Raw genomic sequence first — 21,654 nt, 5'->3', positions numbered from 1 at the left:
GCGTATTTCTAGGTCATCACCTAAAACTTTCGAACTTGCCTCAATTTGCTTAAGCAAAGAGGTCTTGTATCCTGTTCTTGCCTGAACTCACTCAAGGGTGAGGAGGACTTTATCTGGCCTGAACTTGCTCGACAGCGAGAAGGACTTTATCTTGCTTGAACTCGCTCGACGACGAGAAGGACTTTATCTAGCGCCTCAGCTTGCCCAGGGGCTACCTTTTCCCTAGATGCACTGAGGACTTTTAATCTCATCTTGCCTGAACTCACTCGAGGGTGAGGAGGACTTCCTCTGGTGCCTCAACATTGCCCAGGGGCTACCTTTTCCCTGGATGCACTGAGGGCTTTTAACCTTATCTTGCCTGCACTCACTCGAGGGTGAGGAGGACTTTCTCTGGTACCGGGGCTAGCTATTCACACTTGAGGAGGGGGCGTCCCGAAGGAATCCCTTAACCCCTGCTCAAGGACTAGGCGCCCGGATTTTAACTCATACTGGACATACCTGTCATCTTGCTCTGAACACTCGCCTATACTCGTTCTCGGCGAGTAGGACTTCTTATTCTGTTCTCGCCTATACTCGTTCTAGGCGAGTAGGACTTAAAACTTAACTTTCACCTCCGATTGCCAGGTGGCGACAAGGACTTAAAAACTTTATACTTGTGCCTCCGATCGCTGGGTGGCGACGGGGACTTAAAAACTTTATACTTGTGCCTCCGATCGCTGGGTGGCGATGGGGACTTAAAAACTTTATGCTTGTGCCTCCAATCGCCGGGTGGCGATGGGGACTTAAAAACTTTATGCTTGTGCCTCTGATCCTGCCGGCAACTCGAACATGGAGGAATCGCTTTGTAGCACTCTCTGTCCCGTCTACGCGACTGCGTTCTCTGCAAAATCACCCTCAGAACCTCCTCTTGAATCTCCAAACGTGACCTGCAAAACACACAGACGGCGCCTCTAGCGGCCGTTTGAACTCCGACGATCAAGTTAGACCACAGAACCACCAAATGAGAAAACTAGTAGTGTGTGTGAAAAACTCTTGCTCTCTATCTTTCGTATCCCCCTCAATCTCTCCCTGATTCCCTTTTATGTCTCTCTTTCTGGTTCTGGGCATAACAAAATTCTGTTATGCTTTTCTGGCATGTGTCAGAACCCTGTTATGCTTTTATGAGACAATGTACCTCCAGAATCAGTAGAGTGTGGGTGTCTGTGCGTGTCCGCGCGTCTCTGCGCTTGGCTGCGCTTGTCTGTACCTTTAGCGGTACGGAGTGCACCTTTATCTGGACCACACCCCTCTCAGATGATGACACGTGGAGGCATGCGACTCACATCTAACCACACACGTGTCACTTACTGGAAGGGCTCTAGCGCTTCTCTTTGTGTGCCTAAGTTACGCCCTTGCGGAGTAACTTAGGATATTTCTCCCATCTGGGTAAATCGCATACTGTTAGGAGAACGCCAGGTGTGGCTAGTCTAGGCACACTCACCAAACGTTGCTCTCTGCGTAAACGGCATACCCTTCACGGTGTCACACACGTAATGGGTTGAGGGAATCACCAATCACTGACTGGTTTACTAGTTCCCTCAGGCCACCCTCGTGCATGATTCCTTGAGATGTGCTCATGCGAGGTTCATACGTAACGCTCTCGCTGGGAACCTCAGTCCCAGTTTAACTGCGTGTAACACGAGACCCCGATGACCCTGCACCCGATGACTGATCGGTGCTCTATTGCTTCTCGCGTTCTGCCCCCGGGCGTTCATCGGGGAAACTGGTCTGTTGGTGGCCACTCGGTTACTGACCACCGATCACCGTTCTGGGTGATCTGTCCCCTGACCTCTCTGCCGCCTGATCTGTCTGTGGTCACTTGGTTACGGACCCCCCGATCATCGCTCTTGGCGATCGTCTCCCTGATCTCTCTGTCACCTGGTCCACGTGTCACCCTGCGGGTGGTCCACGTGGTCCTCTGCTGCTGACGTCATAGACTACCGATGACCGATCGGATCAGCCTCCAATTGCCGAGTGGCGATGAGGACTTAAAAACTTTATACTTGTGCCTCCGATCGCTGGGTGGCGATGGGGACTTAAAAACTTTATGCTTGTGCCTCCAATCGCCGAGTGGCGATGAGGACTTAAAAACTTTATACTTGTGCCTCCGATCGCTGGGTGGCGATGGGGACTTAAAAACTTTATACTTGTGCCTCCAATCGCCGAGTGGCGATGAGGACTTAAAAAACTTAATTTGTGCCTCCAATCACCGAGTGCCGATGAGGACTTAAAAAACTTAATCTTTGCCTCCGATCGCCAGGTGGCGATGATGTCTTAAAACTTTGGACTGAATGCATGCGATCTGAATCTGCCCTAAATTATACAAGGACGACAAAGTCTTCTCTTGAAAACTTAAAATGACAAACATGCAAACTCAATAACTGGGAAACTTTGATAAACTATTTAAAATGATAATCATGCAAGCTCAATAACTGGGAAAACTTGATAGGCTCGAACTTTCTTTATTGGGTGGCCTCATTAAAAAACCCTTCTCAGGGAAAAAGAGCGCCACCTTGAAAAACTGTTTTCACTTGACTGTTCGAGTTAACTGCTACTTACAATGTTTCAACTGTAATAAAACTTGAGGTGGGTAGCGTTCCAAGTGCGAGGAATCGCCCCTCCCTCCAGTGTTTCCAAGCGATAGGCGCCGTTCCCGAGTGCTTCGGTTATTCTAAATGGTCCCGTCCATTTGGGTGACAATTTATTCTGCATCTCGTACAGGTGGGCCTTCCTCATTACCAGGTCGCCATCTCTGAACTGTCTTGGCCTTGCCCTAGAATTGTACTTGCGCTCGACTCTTCTCTTTATCGCTTCGGCCTTTACCCTTGCCTCCTCCCTGACCTCATCCAACAAGTCTAAGTTCATTCTCCTTTCTGCATTCGAGTCTTCTGCCACGAAGTTTTGGAATCTCGGCGAGCTTTCCTGGATTTCAATTGGGATCATTGCATCGCACCCGTACACCAAGTTGAACGGGGTTTCGTGGGTTCCTGACTGTTCAGTGGTGTGATATGCCCATATTATACGGGGAACTTCCTCAGCCCAAGACCCTTTGGCCTTCTCCAATCTCCTCTTCAAACCTCTTAGTAAAACCCGATTAGCCGACTCCACCTGCCCATTCGTTTGCGGGTGTTCCACGGAAGCGAACACCTGTTGAGTTCCAACGTCCTCGCATAGCTTCTTCAGCAGGTGACTTGCGAACTGAGTCCCGTTATCCGACACCAAACGCTTGGGCACACCGAAGCGACACACAATATTCTTCCATACGAAGTTCTGTATCTTGTGCGCTGTGATCTGGGCTACTAGTTCTGCTTCAATCCACTTCGTGAAGTATTCGACTGCCACAACCAAATACTTCATCTGCCTAATCGCCAATGGGAAGGGTCCCAGGATATCGATTCCCCATGTGTGGAAAGGCCAGGGACTGTAGATTGATTTTAACTCTTCCGGAGGCGCCTTGTGCCAATCGGCGTGCTCCTGGCACTGCTTGCAACGTTGGGCATATCTCTTGCAGTCTTCCCTCATTGTCGGCCAATAATAACCCGCACGGATGGTTCTTGTTGCCAAGGCTCGACCTCCGATGTGACTCCCGCAAATCCCTTCATGAAGCTCGGCCATAATTCTCGTGCACCTCTCTCCATGCACACATACTAAAAGGGGGTGTGTGAACCCAAACCTGTACAACTCACCATCGATGAGGGTGAACTTGCTGGAGTTCCTTTTTACCTTCCTAGCTTCCGTCGAGTCCATTGGGAGTAAGCCATCTGCGATGTATCGCTGGTATGGCGTAATCCATGTGTCCGGCTCGTGGACGGCGCAAACTTGCGTCATTTTTATCTCCCCCACTGGATGCGCTCTAACCCTTGGCGTTCTCAAGGTCTTCTGAGATAGGGACTTATGACTTCTTGCCATCCCTTCCTTTGACTTGCAGATTTGGAGAACTTGGTGGTCTGCCATGAACGCTCGAGGTGTCTTCAGGGTCTCTTGTATGACGGTCCTCTGCCTGCCCCCCTTGCCCGAACTGGCGAGCTTTGCTAGTAAGTCGGCCCGGGCGTTCTGCTCCCTTGGCACATGCACTACTTCGAACGAAACAAAAGACTTCCTCAACTCCTGCACATACTCCAGATAAGCTGCCATCTGCGGATCTTTAGCCTGGAACTTGCTGATCACTTGGCTTGTGATTAGCAATGAATCGCTTTTGGCCAACAGCACCCTTGCTCCCATCTCCTTTGCCAACAAAACGCCAGCGATCAAAGCCTCGTATTCCGCCTGGTTGTTGCTGGCTTTAAAGGCGAATTTTAGGGACTGTTCTATCAACACGCCGTTGGGTCCTTCCAGGATTACCCCGGCCCCACTGCCCAACTGGTTAGAGGATCCGTCCACTGAGAGCACCCAACGAAAACCATCTCCGGCGCTTTGCACTGTTTCAGAAGATAATTCGACCACGAAGTCAGCGAAGATTTGTCCATTGATCGATCCCCGGGGCTCATACTTGATGTCGAACTCCGACAACTCTACCGCCCATTTTACCATTCTTCCAGCCACATCTGGTTTCTTTAGGACCTTCTGGATAGGTAAGTCGGTCATCACCAACACTATAAAACTCTAGAAGTAGTGGCGCAACCTCCTCGCCGAAAACACTACTGCCAATGCTGTTTTCTCCAAAGCCTGATATGTCACTTCTGGGCCCCTCAATACCTTGCTGACAAAATAAACGGGCTTCTGAATTTGATCTTGATCCTGGACGAGCACCGCACTCAGCGCCTTCTCGGTTACGGCGAAGTATAATCTGAGGGGCGCTCCTACTTGGGGTTTGCACAGGACTGGCGGGCTTGCCAAGTACTCTTTGAGTTTTACGAAAGCCTCTTCGCACTCCTTCGTCCAGACAAATCTATTGTTCCTTTTCAAGCATTGGAAATAGGGGTGACCCCTTTCTCCACTGGCAGACACAAATCGCGACAGGGCGGCCATTCGGCCCGTGAGCTGCTGCACCTCCTTCACCGTAGCAGTGCTCCTCATTGCCAAAATGGCCGCACACTTGTCAGGGTTTGCTTCGATCCCTCTTTCGGTCAAGAGGAACCCCAAGAACTTTCCCGCTTCTACGCCGAAAATGCACTTTTCGGGGTTCAGCTTTACCTTGTATTTGGCTATCGTAACGAACAACTCCTCTAAGTCGGCTATATGCTGGTTCTTTTCCAGGGATGTTACGACCATATCGTCGACGTAAGCTTGCACGTTTCTTCGAGCATAGGTGCAAGCACTTTATCCATCAATCTCTGATACGTGGCTCCCGCGTTCTTCAGCCCAAAAGGCATCACTTTGTAGCAATAGCACGACTTCTCCGTCATGAAGGCAGTTTTTTCCTCGTCCATGGGGTGCATCTTAATTTGGTTGTACCCCGAGAACGCGTCCAAGAAACTCAACAATTTACACCCTGCTGCGCTGTCCACTAGGGCGTCAATACTTGGCAAAGGATAGGAATCCTTTGGACAGGCTTTATTTAGATCTGTGAAGTCGACACACATTCGCCATTTCCCATTGCTCTTCTTTACCAACACAACATTGGCTAGCCATTCCGGGTACTGTATCTCCTTGATGTGGCTTGCCTCGAGGAGTTTTTGCGTTTCATCTCTGATCGCCTGTCTCCTTTCTTAATTGAATTTTCTTCTTCTTTGTCGGACTGGTCTGACCTGGGGGTCCATTGCTAGGCGATCACATAAAAAATCGGGGTCGATTCCTGGCATATCCGAGGCAGACCATGCGAACGCGTCCAGATGCTTGCCTATCACCTTGGCGATCTGCTCCTGTGTCCCGTCGTCTAGATTTTTCCCGAACTTGAAAATTTTACCACCGATCTCCCTCTCGAGCCAATCTCCAACTGGGCGAGGCCTCCTCTCGCTAGCGAGCAATGCTCTCACAATGCTTGACTCCCTGGCGGCCTCCGGGCTGCTTTCCTCTTCTTCTACTCCAGCGTTATTCTCAGGCTCCAACTCGACATCTCCAATGGTTACGTCGCCGTCTATGGCTACCTCCAACGTCATGTCCATACCCGCGTCGCCTTCGGCGGTTCCTTCTGTCGCCACATCCATGGTCCGTCGGCCTTCCTGCGTATCCTTCGCACCGGGAGGCGGTGTCGTGGTCACATGGCATACCGATCGCCTGTTCTTGAGGCTGTTTTCATAACATCTCTTTGCCTCCTCTTGGTCAGATCGGATGGTGACGATTACCCTTCCATTGAAGGTAAATTGACCTTCATGTGCCTCGTGGAGGGTACAGCTCCTATCCTATTGAGTGTTGGCCTTCCCAGTAGGATATTATACGCTGAAGGGGCGTTCACGACAAGGTATTTGATTTTCTCCGTGCGCGAGGCGGTCCCATCTGTGAACGTCGTTCTCAACTCAATGTATCCCCTGACTTCGACTTGATCGCCTGCAAAACCTTATAAGCAGCCCCCATATGGCCTCAACTGATCTGTGGATAGTTGTAGCCTTTCGAAGGTTGGTCAGAACATCACGTCTGCCGAGCTCCCTTGATCGACCAAGACCCGATGAACCGTTCTTCCTGCCGTGACGAGCGAGATCACAATGGGATCGTTGTCATGCGGCACCACATCCCTGAGGTCTCCCTTAGTGAACGTGATGTCCACATCGGGCGAATGGTCCTCGAAAACTTCTACTGACATTACGGACCTTGCATACTTCTTACGCTGCGACGCCGTACATCCGCCACCCGAGAACCCACCAGCTATGGTGTGGATTTCACCGAGGACGGGCGCCTCATGCTGTTGTCCCTCACTGCCTCCTGCTTGCGAGCCTGGTGGTCGTCCCGCCTGTTCCTCCATCAAGTAATCCTTCAGGAAGCCACTCTTCACGAGCTCATCCAACTGATAGCCAAGTGCTAGACGGTTGTTGATATGGTGGCCGAATGCTTCGTGGAATTCGCACCACGACTCCTTGCGAGGCCCTAGTACCTTGTCAGCTTTAATCGGCAGCCTCAACCTGTCGGCTATGCTGGGTATCGCAATCAGATCTTTGAGTTCCATCACGAAATTGTGTCTTGGCGATTTGCGTACTTCTCTCCCTTCCTCTACTCGACTCTTAGGTTGAGTCCTTCGTGGCTCGTAAGCGCGTTTCCTGTCAAAGTCTTTCCTTTCTGTGACGGCTTGGTGAACCCGAATAGGTTGCGTGTGTATCTGTGCCATGGGGCGCGCCGGCATAGTGGTTGTACATTTTTCATACGTTTCACCTTCTGAGGCAATATGTTCCACCGCTTGTCGCCTTATTTCAGCGAAAGTTTTGGGGCGACTGCGGTTAAGTGTCTTGCTGAAAGATCCGGGGCGCACTCCCTTCTTGAACGCGTACACAATCATGGGTTCCTCCTTGGTACCTACTTTCACCACCTATGCCCCGAAGCGGCTTATGTATTCCTTTAGGGTTTCACCTTGGAATTGCTTGACGTCGAAAAGGTCGTACGAGACTGGGGCGGGAGTTCTGTTGGCTAGGTACTGTTCTCTAAATAGTTTCGAAAGTTGGGCGAAGGACGTGACGTGGCCCTCTGGGAGGCTGATGAACCAGTCCATGGCCATCCCTGTCAGGGTGCTCATGAAAAGCTTGCACTTAGCAGCGTCTGATCCATCTACCAGTAACATCTGTGTGTGGAACGCCATGAGGTGCGCTTCGGGGTCCTCCATTCCTGTGAACGTCGCTTTGGGTCCTATGAACGTGTTGGGAATTGCTGTCTCCAAGATTGCTTGTGAAAACGGTGTTGTGAATTCCCTGGGTGGGGATGTAGCCTCCGGTTCGTCTCTGCCCCGCCATCTATGACGTAACTCCTCGTTGGTGCGGTGGAGTTCCTCGCTTCTTACTTGAGAAGCTGTGAGGTCCGCCTGCATGCGTTCCTGTTCTACTTTCGAGGCGGCCACTGCGTCTTGCAGCCCATGCACCATCCCCATGAGTTGCTGTAGGGTCATCTCTTCACTCCTAGCGCGTGCTGGTCGGGTGGCCATGGCTCTCCGGGGATCCTCTCGACTTATCTGAGTGTTGAAAATCTTGAACTGAAAGCTTGTGTGGTGGAACCGATGTTTATATCGGCCCCACGGTGGGCGCCAGATGTTCCGGCCGGTTGACCTGGGTCGTCTTTATGCGTGGCTTGTTCTAACGAGCTAGTGCACCTTCGTTTTGCTTCGTCTGTCAGTACCTGAAAAAAGAAGAACAAAGGGGCGCCCTCGCGGCCGTTTGCACTCCGACGATCAAGTCAACTAGCGAGAAACACCAAAGTGACTAGAAACTGTATAATTATCTCAATGACTGAAACTGTATGGTTTAACTGTGTTGCCCTAATTGTCTTGTGCTCTCAGCGGATGCGCCGTTAAGGACAATTAGGGTCTTTGCTCTGTATGCCTATCTGGGAACTAGGTTAAACTCGTGTAACTGTGGTCTGGAAAAACGTACCTCTCTAGGGCTTATTTGCGCGCTATATATAACTGAAAACTAGTGTTTACCTCTGCGTTGCCTGCTATTATCTAGGGTTCCTTGGAGAAGGTCCTTGCGCCGCTAACTTTAGGATCTTAGCGTATCTGGCCCATGGACTTCCCTTATCTTGGAGTGCAATGTATAACCTTCTGGCCCCTTGGGCTCTAACTTGAGCGCTGTATTTATCGCGCCATCATACTGTTCGAATCCCCTAATTGGACATGTGTCATGCATGCAGCCTTCCCTGGGTACCTTCAATGAGCACGTGGGCATTACCATGTGCCCTTTTGACTTGATCATTTATTCTGTGCATAGGGACCCACAGCGCCGCTGCCCAACTTTAGGGCGATGTCTTACTTTGGGGCGATGTCTACACTCGGCAACGTCTTACTCGGCGACGTCTTACTTCTGCGCGATGCTTCTCTTGGGCGATGGGCGGTGATCCATCTTGGCGGTGACACATCTCGGCGATAACCGATTATTTATACTGCAGAACGCCGCTTCTACATACGACGACTACGTTGACTTCTTGACTACCTACCTTTCTCTTGTCCACGTCATCATACCCGATGACCTGGTCGGTACATAAACCAAGAGAGGAGGACACGACTTACCCGAGCTCTGCGGGCTGGGATCGGGGCTTCGTCTTCCTCCAGTGCTGACTCCGATGGCCACTGAGAAGTGGCTCGTTCGTGTTTTTGCATGATTTGTAATATTTGCCCCATTCGCGCTACTCCCATTGTATCTTACATTGCTTGTAACATCAACTTTTCTATACCATACTTGATTTTTTGCAACGCCGCTTTACTTTGCATACGTTTCGCATATTGTGCGCTTTTCCTTCGTCATGTTCCTCAACGGCGCCTGCACTCAAGCGACACCTTCTCTCTTGGCAACGCCTTCACCTAGGCGACGCCTCCTCTCTTGGCGACACCTTCACCTAGGCGACGCCTTCTCCTAGGCGACGCCTTCACCTAGGCGACGCCTTCACCTAGGCGACGGCTTCACCTAGGCGACGGCTTCACCTAGGCGACGCCTTCTCTCTTGGTGACGCCTTCACCTAGGCGACGCCTTCTTTCTTGGCGATGCCTCACAATACTTCAAACGGAGAAAGATAAAGGCTGAAAACCAAGGCACGGCTTTTTCTCAAACTTGTTTTTTCTTTTATTTGGGTGACCTCATTAAAAAACCCCGGAAGGGGAAAAAGAGCGTCCCCTTTATCAAGACTGTTACATAGCTGCTTTACATAAGTCAACTAAAATAAAACTTCAGATTCGCTGCATTCCAACTGCGCGGGATAGGACCTCCATCCAAGGTCTCTAGGCTGTACGAACCGTTGCCCTTAGCCTCAGTAACTCTGAAGGGTCCGGTCCACTTGGGAGACAGCTTATTCTCCAGCTCATATGGGTGGGCTTTCCTCATCACTAGGTCGCCGATCTGAAACTGTCGTGGCTTTACCTTAGAGCTATATTGCCGCTCTACCCTTTTCTTCACTGCTTCAGCTTTTATTCTGGCTTCTTCCCTGGCTTCGTCTAGTAGATCCAAGTTTACCCGCCTTTCTTCGTTGGATTCCTCCGCCACAAAGTTTTGAAAACGTGGTGAGCTTTCATGTATTTCTACCGGGATCATCGCGTCCGACCCGTACACCAAACTGAAAGGCGTCTCCATGGTAGAAGATTGGGCCTGGTGTGGTATGCCCATACGATCCTTGGAACTTTGATGTGATTCCACTAGCCATATAGAGAATGATTCTTGACATTCTTAGGAATCACCTTGAGCTGGACATTATAGAGGCACTTTTCTTAGAGTTGGATCATTGTTCTAAGACAAGAACTCACCAAAAACTAGTACCAAATCCCAAACTCATTTGGATGCTCCACATATTGTCAAATTGAATCAACAAAGAGAGGTCCAATTAAAGGAACCGAACAGAATTGAATAAGCAAACATTTGAACCGAACAAAAGTGTAATTAAAAGGCAAGAACAGAACATAGGTGCTGGAAAAAAATAGAAAAGCCGAACCAAACAACTCAAGAACACAAGACAACATGAACAATTGAAAGAGAAGGAAGGAAGGAGAAGAGAGTGCTCATGAAGATGGAAGGATGTTGGATGATCTCGCCACTAGAAGTGTGGAATGCTCCTAGATAAGAGTGATGCCGCCACTTGAGGACTCCATTGATCCATCAAGATAAGACTAGAGAAGAAGGCTCCAAAAGCTCTCCAAAGTTCACTCAAAATTTGAGTAGAGTTTTCTTAGATTAATTCCAATCTGAATTTTACAAGGAGAGCACCTCTATTTATAGCCTAAGGTGCTGAAAAACAAAGCTAAGAGAATTCAACATTCCCTCCTAAAACTATTCAAAACCGGCGCCTATTCCATGCATGAGGAAGGTGTGACTCTTTCCTTCACTTTGGCACCTCCTATTCTACTCCTACACCTATCTACTAATACACCCCCCTAAAGCTCCTAACTAAAGCCTAAAAGATGCTATAACAAAAGAGGTTTCCAAAGTTTCCCTCTAAGCACCTTCAACTAAAGAAATTACAAAAAGAGAAAATAAATGTCCTCTAGTTCCTAAAGCTTTAAACATGTTTCTTGTAAGCCTTTGAGGTGGACTTTGACCTCCATGGGCGTTTTCTATTTGTGCCTCCACCTCCTCTTGATCTTGTTGATTGGCCTCTACGTTCTCTTGATCTTGATCTCCATCAAACTTCCTCTGCCCACGCCCCTTTGGCCTTCTCTAACCTTCTCTTTAGCCCCCTCAGCAGAACTCTGTTTGCTGACTCCATTTGCCCGTTGGTCTGAGGGTGTTCGACTGATGCGAACACTTGCTTGGTACCTATCTTAGCGCACAGATTTCTCAACTGCTGATTGGCAAACTGGGTCCCGTTATCGGATATCAAGCGCCTAGGTACGCCAAAGCGGCACACAATGTTCTTCCACACAAAATGCTAGACCTTGTGCGCGGTGATCTGTGCCACGGGCTCTGCCTCTATCCATTTGGTGAAGTATTTGATGGCAACGATCAAGTACTTCATCTGCCTGATTGCCAGTGGGAAAGGACCCAGGAGGTCGATTCCCCATGTATGGAAAGGCCACGGGCTGTATATGGATCGCAATTCTTCTGGCGGCGCCTTGTGCCAGTCGGCATGCTTTTGGCATTGCCTGCAGCGGTGGGCGTGTCGCGCGCAGTCCTCTTTTACTGTTGGCCAGAAGAAACCTGCGCGTATCACCTTGGAGGCTAAAGACCTTCCCCCTACGTGGCTCCCGCAAATGCCTTCGTGGAGCTCTATCATTATCCTGGTACACTCGTCGCCACTTACGCACGTTTGGATAGGGTGTGTGAACCCGTGTCTGAACAACACCCCATCCACCAGAGTATATCTTGCGGCATTTCTTTTGACCTTCTTACCCTCTTCCGACTCCACTGGGAGAGTCCCATCCGCCAGGTACCGTTTGTATGGCGTCATCCAGGTGTCTCCCTTGGCTAGGACACATACCTGCATTTGCCTTTCTTCTTCAGGCGTGTCCGCATATGTGCTGATGCGGGGCGTCTTCAGCGTATCTTGGGTTAGAGAGCGATGATTCCTTGGACTCTCTCTTGATGTACAGATTTGGAGGACATTCACCCTGTTATCTTCCACGAACTTACGCGGAGCTTTGAGCGTCTCCTGGATCACTGTCCTCTGTCTACCCCCCTTGCCTGAGCTGGCCAGCTTGGCAAGCAGGTCGGCTCTGGCATTCTGCTCCCTTGGGACATGTATAAGCTCAAGAGCGTTAAATGCTCCCTTCAATAGTTGGACATATCTTAAGTACGCCGCCATCTGTGGGTCCTTCGCCTGGAACTCACCCGACACCTGCCCCGTAATAAGCTGGGAATCGCTTTTCACCAGGAGGTTCTGCGCGCCCATCTCCTTGGCCAGGAGCATTCCTGCTATCAGGGCTTCATATTCTGCCTGATTGTTACTTGCCTTGAAGGCGAAGCGCAGGGCCTGCTCAATCAGCACGCCGTTGGGTCCCTCCAAGACTATTCCCGCACCACTCCCTTGCTGGTTGGAAGAGCCATCAACCGAGAGCAACCACTGCGAGCCTACCTCCACCTCCCGTTCCCCTCCGGGCGAGAGTTCTGCTACAAAATCTGCATACACTTGCCCTTTGATGGATCCTCGAGGCTCGTATTGGATGTCGAATTCTCATACCTCCACCGCCCAGCGTACCATTCTCCCAGCCACGTCAGGCTTCTGCAGCACCTTTTGTATAGGGAGGTTTGTCATCACTACCACCGTAAAGCTGTGGAAGTAATGACGGAGCCTCCTGGCTGAAAATACCACCGCCAGCGCTGCCTTCTCCAACGCCTGGTATCTGGTATCCGCGCCTTGTAAGGCCTTGCTTACAAAATAGATGGGCTTTTGACTCTGGTCCTGCTCTTGGACCAGCACTGAGCTGATAGCTCGTTCCGTCACTGCGAAGTACAGCCGGAGGGGCGCGCCTGTTACCGGTTTGCAAAGGACCGGTGGCGTCGCCAAGTACTCTTTCAACTTAATGAAAGCCGCTTCGCATTCGTCAGTCCATGCGAAACGACTATTTCTCTTGAGACACTGGAAATACGGGTTCCCCTTCTCTCCTCCGGCGGAAACAAACCTTGAGAGGGCCGCCATTCGCCCCGTCAACTGTTGTACCTCCTTCACCGACGTCGGGCTCCGCATGGCAATGATCGCTGCACACTTGTCGGGGTTCGCTTCTATTCCCCTCTCTGTGAGCATGACACCCAAGAACTTACCGGCCTCTACCCCGAAGACACACTTCTCAGGGTTTAACTTGAGGCGGTACTTGGATATTGTGACGAACAACTCCTCCAGGTCTGCCATGTGCTGCGCCCTATCCGGCGACGCCACCACCATGTCGTCTACATAGGCGTACACATTCCTCCCTAGCATGGGCGCCAGGACCTTGTCCATTAACCTTTGGTATGTGGCGCCCACGTTTTTCAGCCCAAAAGGCTTCACCTTATAGCAGTAACTGCAAGTCTCAGTCATGAATGAAGTTTTATTCTCATCTCTCGGGTGCATCTTGATCTGGTTGTAGCCGGAGAAGGCGTCCAGGAAGCTCAGCACCTTGCTGCCAGACGCGCTATCCACCAGCGCGTCGATGCTGGGCAGTGGGTATGAGTCCTTCGGGCACGCCTTATTCAGGTCCGTGAAGTCCACGCACATCCTCCACTTCCCATTCACCTTTTTCACCAAGACGACATTGGCCAACCACTCGGGGTATTGAATCTCCCTGATGTGGCCAGCACTCAACAGCTTCTGCGTTTCGTCCTTCACCACCTACTGTCGCTCTTCATTAAACTTTCTCCTTCTTTGGCGCACGGGGCAGACCGTGGCGTCCATGCTGAGGTGGTGACACAGGAAATCAGGGTCGATACCGGGCATATCCGAGGCGGACCATGCGAAGGCATTCAGGTGGCGCGAAATCACTTCTGCCACCTCTTCTTGTTCTTCTGGGCTCAGCAAACTTCCTAACTTAAATGTCTTGCCGCCAATCTCCCTCTCTATGGCGTTGGCCACCGGTTGTTCCCTGCTATCCTCCTCGACGGGCGCTGCCTCTTCCACGGGCGTCGCGTCGTCAGGGCCTTCCTCCATGTGTGCATCTGTCTCTGGCGTCGCCTTGGCGGGTGCGGCCTCGCTAGGCGTCGGCGTAGCGGGCGTCGCCTCAATCATCGTCGTATTTGCACACGGCGGACGTTCGCGCACCATGAACACGCCTCTTTTTGTTTTCAGGCTGTTCTCATAGCATTTCCTTGCTTCCTCCTGATCTGACTTGATGACTATCACCTTGCCACTGAGGTCTGGAAGCTTCATTTTCATATGGCGTGTGGAGGCTACTGCGTTCAACCGGTTCAACGCCGGCCTGCCCAACAAGATGTTGTAAGCGGAGCTGGCGTTCATGACCAAGTACCGGATACTTTCGGTACGCGAGGCCTCTCTGTCTGTGAACGTAGTCCTCAATTCCAGGTAGCCTCGGACTTCGACCTGGTTGTCCGCAAACCCATACAGGCACCCTGTGTAGGGCCTCAGTAGGTTGGGGGATAATCGCAACTTATTGAACGTCGACCAAAACATGACGTCTGCTGAACTCCCCTGGTCGACAAGAACTCTGTGCACCTTTCTTCCCGCCGTGACAACTGAGATGACCACGGGGTCATTGTCGTGCGGCACCACGTCTCTGAGATCCCCTCTCGTGAATACGATGTCCGACTCCCACGGCGCACCCGAGAGTCTTTCTTCGATCGAGTTGACCCCCCTCGCGTATTTCTTCCGCTGGGAGGCGGTGGGACCTCCGCCGGAAAATCCTCCAGCTATGGTATGAACCTCGCCGAGAACTGGCGTCTCGTGTGCTTGTTCTTCCGCTGGCGGCGGCAAAGTGGCGGTTGTTGGGGGCTCCGCGACATAATCCTTCAAAAACCCGGTTCTCACCAGCTCATCCAGCTGGTAACCCAACGAAAGGCAGTTATCAATGTGGTGACTGAAAGCCTCGTGGAACACACACCAAGAATCTTTCCGAGGCCCCAACACCTTATCGGACTTCGCCGGTCGTCTCAATCTCTCGGCTATGTTAGGCACGGCGATCAGGTCCTTCAATTCCACCACAAAATTGTATCGCGCCGGCCTTGTTCTTTCCCTGGCCGGGCGATCGCCTCCTGCTGGACCCCGGGGCTGGGGCTTTCTGGCCTCGTAGGGGCGTCTCCCCTCGGGCTTCTTCCTTCCCGTCGTGGTCTCATTGACCCTGGCGGGTTGAGCTCGCGCCGGTCCCCTCGGGCGTGAGGGTACGACGCTGGTGCGCTTCACGCACACCTCTCCCTCAGAAGTGATATGCTCTACCGCCCGACGCCGTAGTTCTGCAAAAGTCCTAGGGCAGTTGCGAATGATGGATTCTCTGAAAGGACCGGGGCATACGCCTTTCACGAAAGCGTACACAATTATAGGTTCCTCTGTCGTACCAACCTTGACCACCTGGGCCCCGAAGCGATTGATGTATTGCTTGAGGGCCTCCCCTTGATACTGTTTCACATCAAACAAATCGTAGGAGACCGGCGGCGGGGCTTTGTTTGCTAGGTATTGTTCCTTGAACAATCGTGATAGTTGTTGGAAAGAGGTGATATGACCGTCTGGTAGGCTGATGAACCAGTCCATAGCCATCCCAGTCAAGGTGCTCATAGAGAGCTTGCACTTGGCAGTGTCAGAGCCGCCTACCAGGACCATCTGTGTGTGAAATGCAGCGAGGTGCGTCTCAGGGTCCTCCATCCCGGTGAAGATCACCTTTGGCCCCGCGAACGTGTTCGGGATCACTGCATCCAGAATCTCCTGCGAGAAGGGAGTGGAAAACTCCCTTGGCGGGGAGTGGTTCTCCATCTCGTCATGTTCACGTTGCCCCCGATTATTTCTCAGACCCCGGCGCAACTCCTCGTTTACGCGGCGGAGCTCTTTATTCCTCTCATGCGAGGCTTCGAGATCTGCCTGCATGCGTTCCTGTTCCAGCTTCGACTCCGCCATATCCTCCTGCAGCCCCCGCATTATCTCCAGGACCTGTTGCATGGATAGTTCTGCTGGGGCTGCGCGTGCTGTACTTCGTCTGGTGGGGGCCATTGTCACGGTCTCTTCCAACTTCCTCAAACGTTACTGTAACTTGGTAGATCTTTTCGAACTGGTGATGGGACTGATGTTTTATATCGGCCCCACGGTGGGCGCCAAATGTTCCGTCTGGTTGACCTGTGACGTCTTTGTGCACGACCTCAACCGTCAGCTAGGGACTCCTTCCCACTGGTTACCTGTGGATTCCTGCAACAAGAGGTCAAAAGGGCGCCCTAGCGGCCGTTTGCACTCCGACGCTCAAGTCAGCCAGCAAGAAACACCAGAACTGTGCACCTTCGTATCTGAGCACCGCGTATGGCACTCTGAAGGTGGTAAAAAGAAACTGTGTATCGTGTGTATATTATAGCTTTGGCAAACAACCTCCTTTCCAGCCCTTGTGCGTAGCCTCACGACTTCGAGCAAGCAACTGAAGTGTATTCTGGGAAAATTTGCCAAAACTTCGAACCCCGTTCCCAACATTCTCAGCGTTATTTAAACTACCCAAGCATTTAAAGCGCTTTTAATCACAAACGTAACGCACTCAATTAAGGCGTCTAATTAGAAAACGTAGCGCATTTAAGACGTTGAAACGCTTGGGAGCCATTATAGTACCTGAACGCTCGAAACAGAAACTGTATTGAATGACTTTAATTACCTGGTACCTGACTAAAGGGTGTTTCTATTCTGACCTGGCTGTCGTACATGTGGAGGGCCTCACGACGCCATGACCCCATCTGGGGGCGTTTCTGCCTTCCTCTCGTACCCTGCACCCGGCTACCCTGGGCGTGACCTTCCTCTCGAGTCGTATCTGTCCCAAAGGCGTCTCTGAGGCGGCAGGGGTACTTCACGAGTCAGGCTGCCCTATTCTGGTGCTATCACTATGGCCTTGAAGCCACCTTTCTCTTCCCTTTACCACTCTCCCGGATCATCGGGACCTGAGGCCTTCCCACGGCGTCGCTCCCTCCATGGTCTTTCCTACCCATGGGTATCGGGGAACCACACTGTGATTGCCTTGCCTTAGTAATATTTGATCTTGGCGACGCCCTGGTTGGGCGACGCCTTGCCTTGGCGACGCTTCCTCTTGGCGAAGCCGGCCCTTGGCGTCTCTTCACCTAGGCGACGCCTTGTGCTGACTTCGACTCCAGGCGTTGACTTTGACTTTGAATTTGTCAACGCCCGGATACGGGACGGTACATTACCTTAAAACCCCTCTCTCCCAAAGAGGTTCATGAGGACCAAATAAAAATGAAAACAAAAAGAGAAAGAAAGAAATGATAAAATAGTCACAAAGTCTCATCAACTAAATCAATCATGTTGACTTGTGCCATGCTACAACTTGCACCTTGAAGGTGTCCTCCTTCCTTATCTTTTTCATTACCAAAGTTTTCTACCTACATACCATCTTTGTTAAAGAATGTTAGGAATGCTTTTCAAACACCTCCTAAAGGTTTCCACCTTCTAAGAGGATTTTCTTCAAAAGGATTTGTCATTCCCAAACAATCTTTCCAAACATGGTTTGTATATAGAACCCCATCTTTTGAACTCTCCGAGCTTAAACAATGATGTGATATTAATAACATGATAGAGATATGATATGAAAATGTTATGGATTCAATAAGAGTTGGAATATGATTAGGCCCCTTTAGAATTGGATCAAGATTCTTTACCCATTCAAGAACTTAATCAAGAACACAAGAACCAAGTCAAACTCACATAGAAACCCATTTTGAACAACAAACCCATGGATAGAAACTCAAGAACACAACATATAGCATTTATACCCACAGAGGACGTGACCAAAAGAAAAAGAACAACCAATTTGCACCGATTAAAATTGAATATAAGTGCAGCAAATGAAAGAGGATATCATAAGGAAGAGATTGCACCGATTGAAAGTGAAAACAAACAAGTAGAACAAAAATGGGTAATTTGGAATGAAGGGAAAAATGGACTTATTTGGATGAAGCTCTTGGAATGTGCACACCACTTGAAGGATGAAAGGCTTCAAGATGAGTGTAGATGCTGCCACTTGAGAGTCCAAGAATGCACTCAAGATAAGACTAGAAGAGAAGAAGACACAAGTCTCTCTCAATTCACTCACCAATTTGGGAGAGGTTCTTTACTCAAAAATCAATTCTTATTATTTCAAAGACCTAAGCACCCCTTTTATAATAGAGAGGGCTGGTCACAAAGTACAAGAGAAGCTTTTGAAAGGTCACCTTCCAACTCCTTCTATTCTAACGCCTAAAGGAGTGTGAAGAGACAACTTTCTAGTTTGTTCCTAAAAACTAACACCTAAGCTACTTACAAAAGAGGTGTCTTTTTGGTTTCCCTCTTAGTACCTTCCTAAACACTAATCCTATGTGTTTTACAAATTTATACAAAAGAAATTACAAAGAAAGATATTAATTGGAGCCCATTCTTGAATTCTTGTTGGCTTTGGGCTTGATCCTCTCTTTATTTAATTCTTCTTTAATTTTTGAGAAGACTAGAAGGAAGAACTTTAAATGTTTGGGTGGATGGCCTCTTCCTCCATTGGTAAAATCCTCTTCTTTTTTATCTCCATCAAACAATATAAGTCAAGTTCACATCTCACTCCTTGCACTATTTTGTATGTGCACAAGCTAATTATGTTATATGCAGGAGTTCTAAATCTGTGGTCGAATTCTCTCCAACCTGAGGGGCATGATGCAAATCAAGTCAACAAGGAGATGCTCAAGGATGCTAATTTACACAATGAGAAGTCATCTCAAAGTATAGACCTCACTAGAGGGAGAATTGGACAAGGACCAAAGCACTTAAAGTTCTTTCTGCTAGTCTTCTTAATGTTTAGAATATGTTGTAAATAAATTGGGCTCACTTTAGGGGTCCAAATAGCAAATATATGCTAGAATAAGGTAATAAGGTACCTTTAGCATAATAAGGGGTGTGGGTAGCATTTTAGCCTGTTCCCAGCCTATTTGAAAAGGCATTTTGACCTAGTTTCTAGAAGGACAAGCCTAGCATGCAGGTTTGACTTAGTCAAACCCAGAGGCTGCCCATTTTTTCCTTTTCCCATCCTACCCCTTTAGCTTGTTCTCCAAGGCTCCTTCACCTATAAATAGGAGACCTACCTAGTGTATTTTACAAGTTGAATGAAATAGAGAAAAGTTACTCTGCACATTTTGTGTGAGATGCTAGTGAGGCTTGTTCCTCTTAGTCTTTAGTCTTATCTTGTGAGAATTTGAAAGCTCTCAAATGGCGGCTTCCAACACTTATCTTGGAGTCATTTCATCATCCAAGTGGCGTGCTCATCATCTCAAAATCCATTTCTCATAAGCTTCTTTTTCCTTCATCTTTCCCTTCCATTATCATTCCATTCAATTCATAAATATATTCTTGTTTTGCTTCCTTGTTTCTATTCAATCATTTCCTTTTGTTATTACTTTCATTATTTAATTTCGCACCATATCTTGTCATCATCTTCACATTATAATTGTCTTTTTCCTTTTACCTTTGTGAAATGAACCTTCACATCTACTTAATCACTTGGTTAAGTTAATGTCTAATGGGAATTTTCCTTAGGTTTTCACTCTTAATTGCCTAAAAATATCGATCATAAATCTAAAGTGTCACCTAAATGATCAATCCTAAAATCAACTCACATCATAGGGTCTTCTCGTGTTTCCTTGAAATTCTCCATTGTTTCCCAACTGGACTTATTTGATAGGAATGATTGGCTAGACAGAATTCCCTAGCCATTTCACTATCATTATAGCCATATGTTTTCTCTCTCAGCTGATAATAGGTACAGTCATCATCACCTCTTAGTCTTTTCTAATTTCTCCTTTTCTTTTCTATTCTTCTGAGTTGTCTTCTCAATTTCTCAATCTAACTATAATTGATCAATAGAAAGTTGTCTTCTTAATATCATAAGGCAACTCAAGCAAGGATTAATATAAAAAGAAAATATTTTTTTTAAAGTAACATAAAGAAAAGTATAAATTTAAAAGAAGAAAATTATATAAAACTAAAAAATACAAAATAAACCGAAGGCAAAAGGAAAAACATAAGATAAGGTAAGGATGATTATGCTTTGTGGAATATGAAAGAACATAAAATGGAAGCAAGGAGATGATAATGACCGAATTGAAAATGGAAGAAAGACAAGAACGTAAGCACAAAGATAATTGGTGTAATTGAAAATGGAAGAAGAGATGAAGAATAGGAAACTTATAGTGAAGGGAATGAATGAACACGCCACTTGGAGATGTGGGATCTCCAAGATAAGTGATGAGGGTCGCCACTTGAAGAGCTCTCACTCTCCCAAGATAAGACCAAAGTAGAGAGAAGACAAGTCTCACTCACAAATTGAGCAGAGTTTCTTTTCTATTTCAAATTTCAATGTGTCATAACATGAGGCAAGGCACCCTATTTATAGAAATGGGTGCCTTGGAAAAAAAGATGAAGCAAGGGTATAATGGGCATGAAGAGGTGTGACCAAGGGGGGTTGACTAAGGTCAAAACTTCCCCTTTGGCTAGGTCTTCTAGAAGGTAGGGAAACCTTCCTAAACCTAGATGCCTTGTCTTGAAAAGTGGGCTTAGTACAATCCCATTTTGCTAAGAACATTCCCTTTTATGCTATATGAACCTACTCTAGTCTATCTTACTATTTGGACCCTTAAAGAGAGTCCAAATTATTTACAACATGATTTATCTTTAAGAAGACCAGAAGAAAGAACATTTGGTGTTCTGGTCTATGCCCAATTCTTCCTCTGGTGAGGTCTGTTAGATTTTTGGTGGGGTCTTGACTTGATTTTTGAGATAACTGCTCATAGAGTGAATGGTCTCTTGAGTCCTTGGTCATCTTCTTGTCTACTTGGATTGTATCATACCCCCTAAGTTTGAGAGAATTTGACCTCGAATTTAGAACTCCTGCATATAACAAGTTAGTTTGTTCACATATAAGATATTGCAAGGTGTGGTATGTGAAGTAAACTTATGTTCCTTACGTTTGGGGAGTTCAAAAGGGGATTCTTGCTGTGTACCAGTCACCCCATCGTTAGGTGGACTTTTCTGGTATGTGGAATTTAAATTGCTTTTTACTTTCCTAAGTTTGTTAATCGTGCTTGATGTGAGTTGATTTTAGCATTGCTCATTTTATGGTGTGACACTTTAATTAGATTGAGATTTTAGGAATTTAAGATTGAATACCTTAGGAAAATCCCCACTGGACATTAACTTAACCAAGTGGTTAAGTAGATGTGAAGGTTCATTTCAAAGGCAAAAGGGAAAGACAATTATAAGGTGAAAATGATGCTAGAAGGTGCGAATTAAAGAACAAGGAAAAGAAACCAAAATAGAATTGCCGAATGGAAACAAGGAAAACCAAACAAGAACATGATACAAAGAGTAAAAATGGAATTACAATTGTACCGTCCCGTATCCGGGCGTTGACTAAGTCAAGGTCAAAGTCAACACAAGGCGTCGCCTGGGTGGAGAGATGCCAAGAGGAAGCGTCGCCAAGGCAAG

General features: G+C 48.4%; 1 protein-coding gene across 1 annotated transcript; it reads right to left on the bottom strand.

The window, feature by feature from the left end:
• Positions 1–6,538: 6,538 nt before the first annotated feature.
• LOC137829091 (uncharacterized) lies at positions 6,539–7,405 on the bottom strand. Its single transcript, XM_068635884.1, has one exon. It carries the CDS (start codon positions 7,403–7,405, stop codon positions 6,539–6,541), a length of 867 nt encoding a protein of 288 aa, XP_068491985.1.
• Between the last annotated feature and the right edge of the window lie 14,249 nt (positions 7,406–21,654).

Source organism: Phaseolus vulgaris, chromosome 7 (genome assembly GCF_000499845.2).
Source record: "Phaseolus vulgaris cultivar G19833 chromosome 7, P. vulgaris v2.0, whole genome shotgun sequence".
Taxonomy (NCBI): Eukaryota; Viridiplantae; Streptophyta; class Magnoliopsida; order Fabales; family Fabaceae; genus Phaseolus; species Phaseolus vulgaris.
Note: the sequence above shows the minus strand (reverse complement) of the source record. Positions and strands in the feature narration are given on the sequence as shown.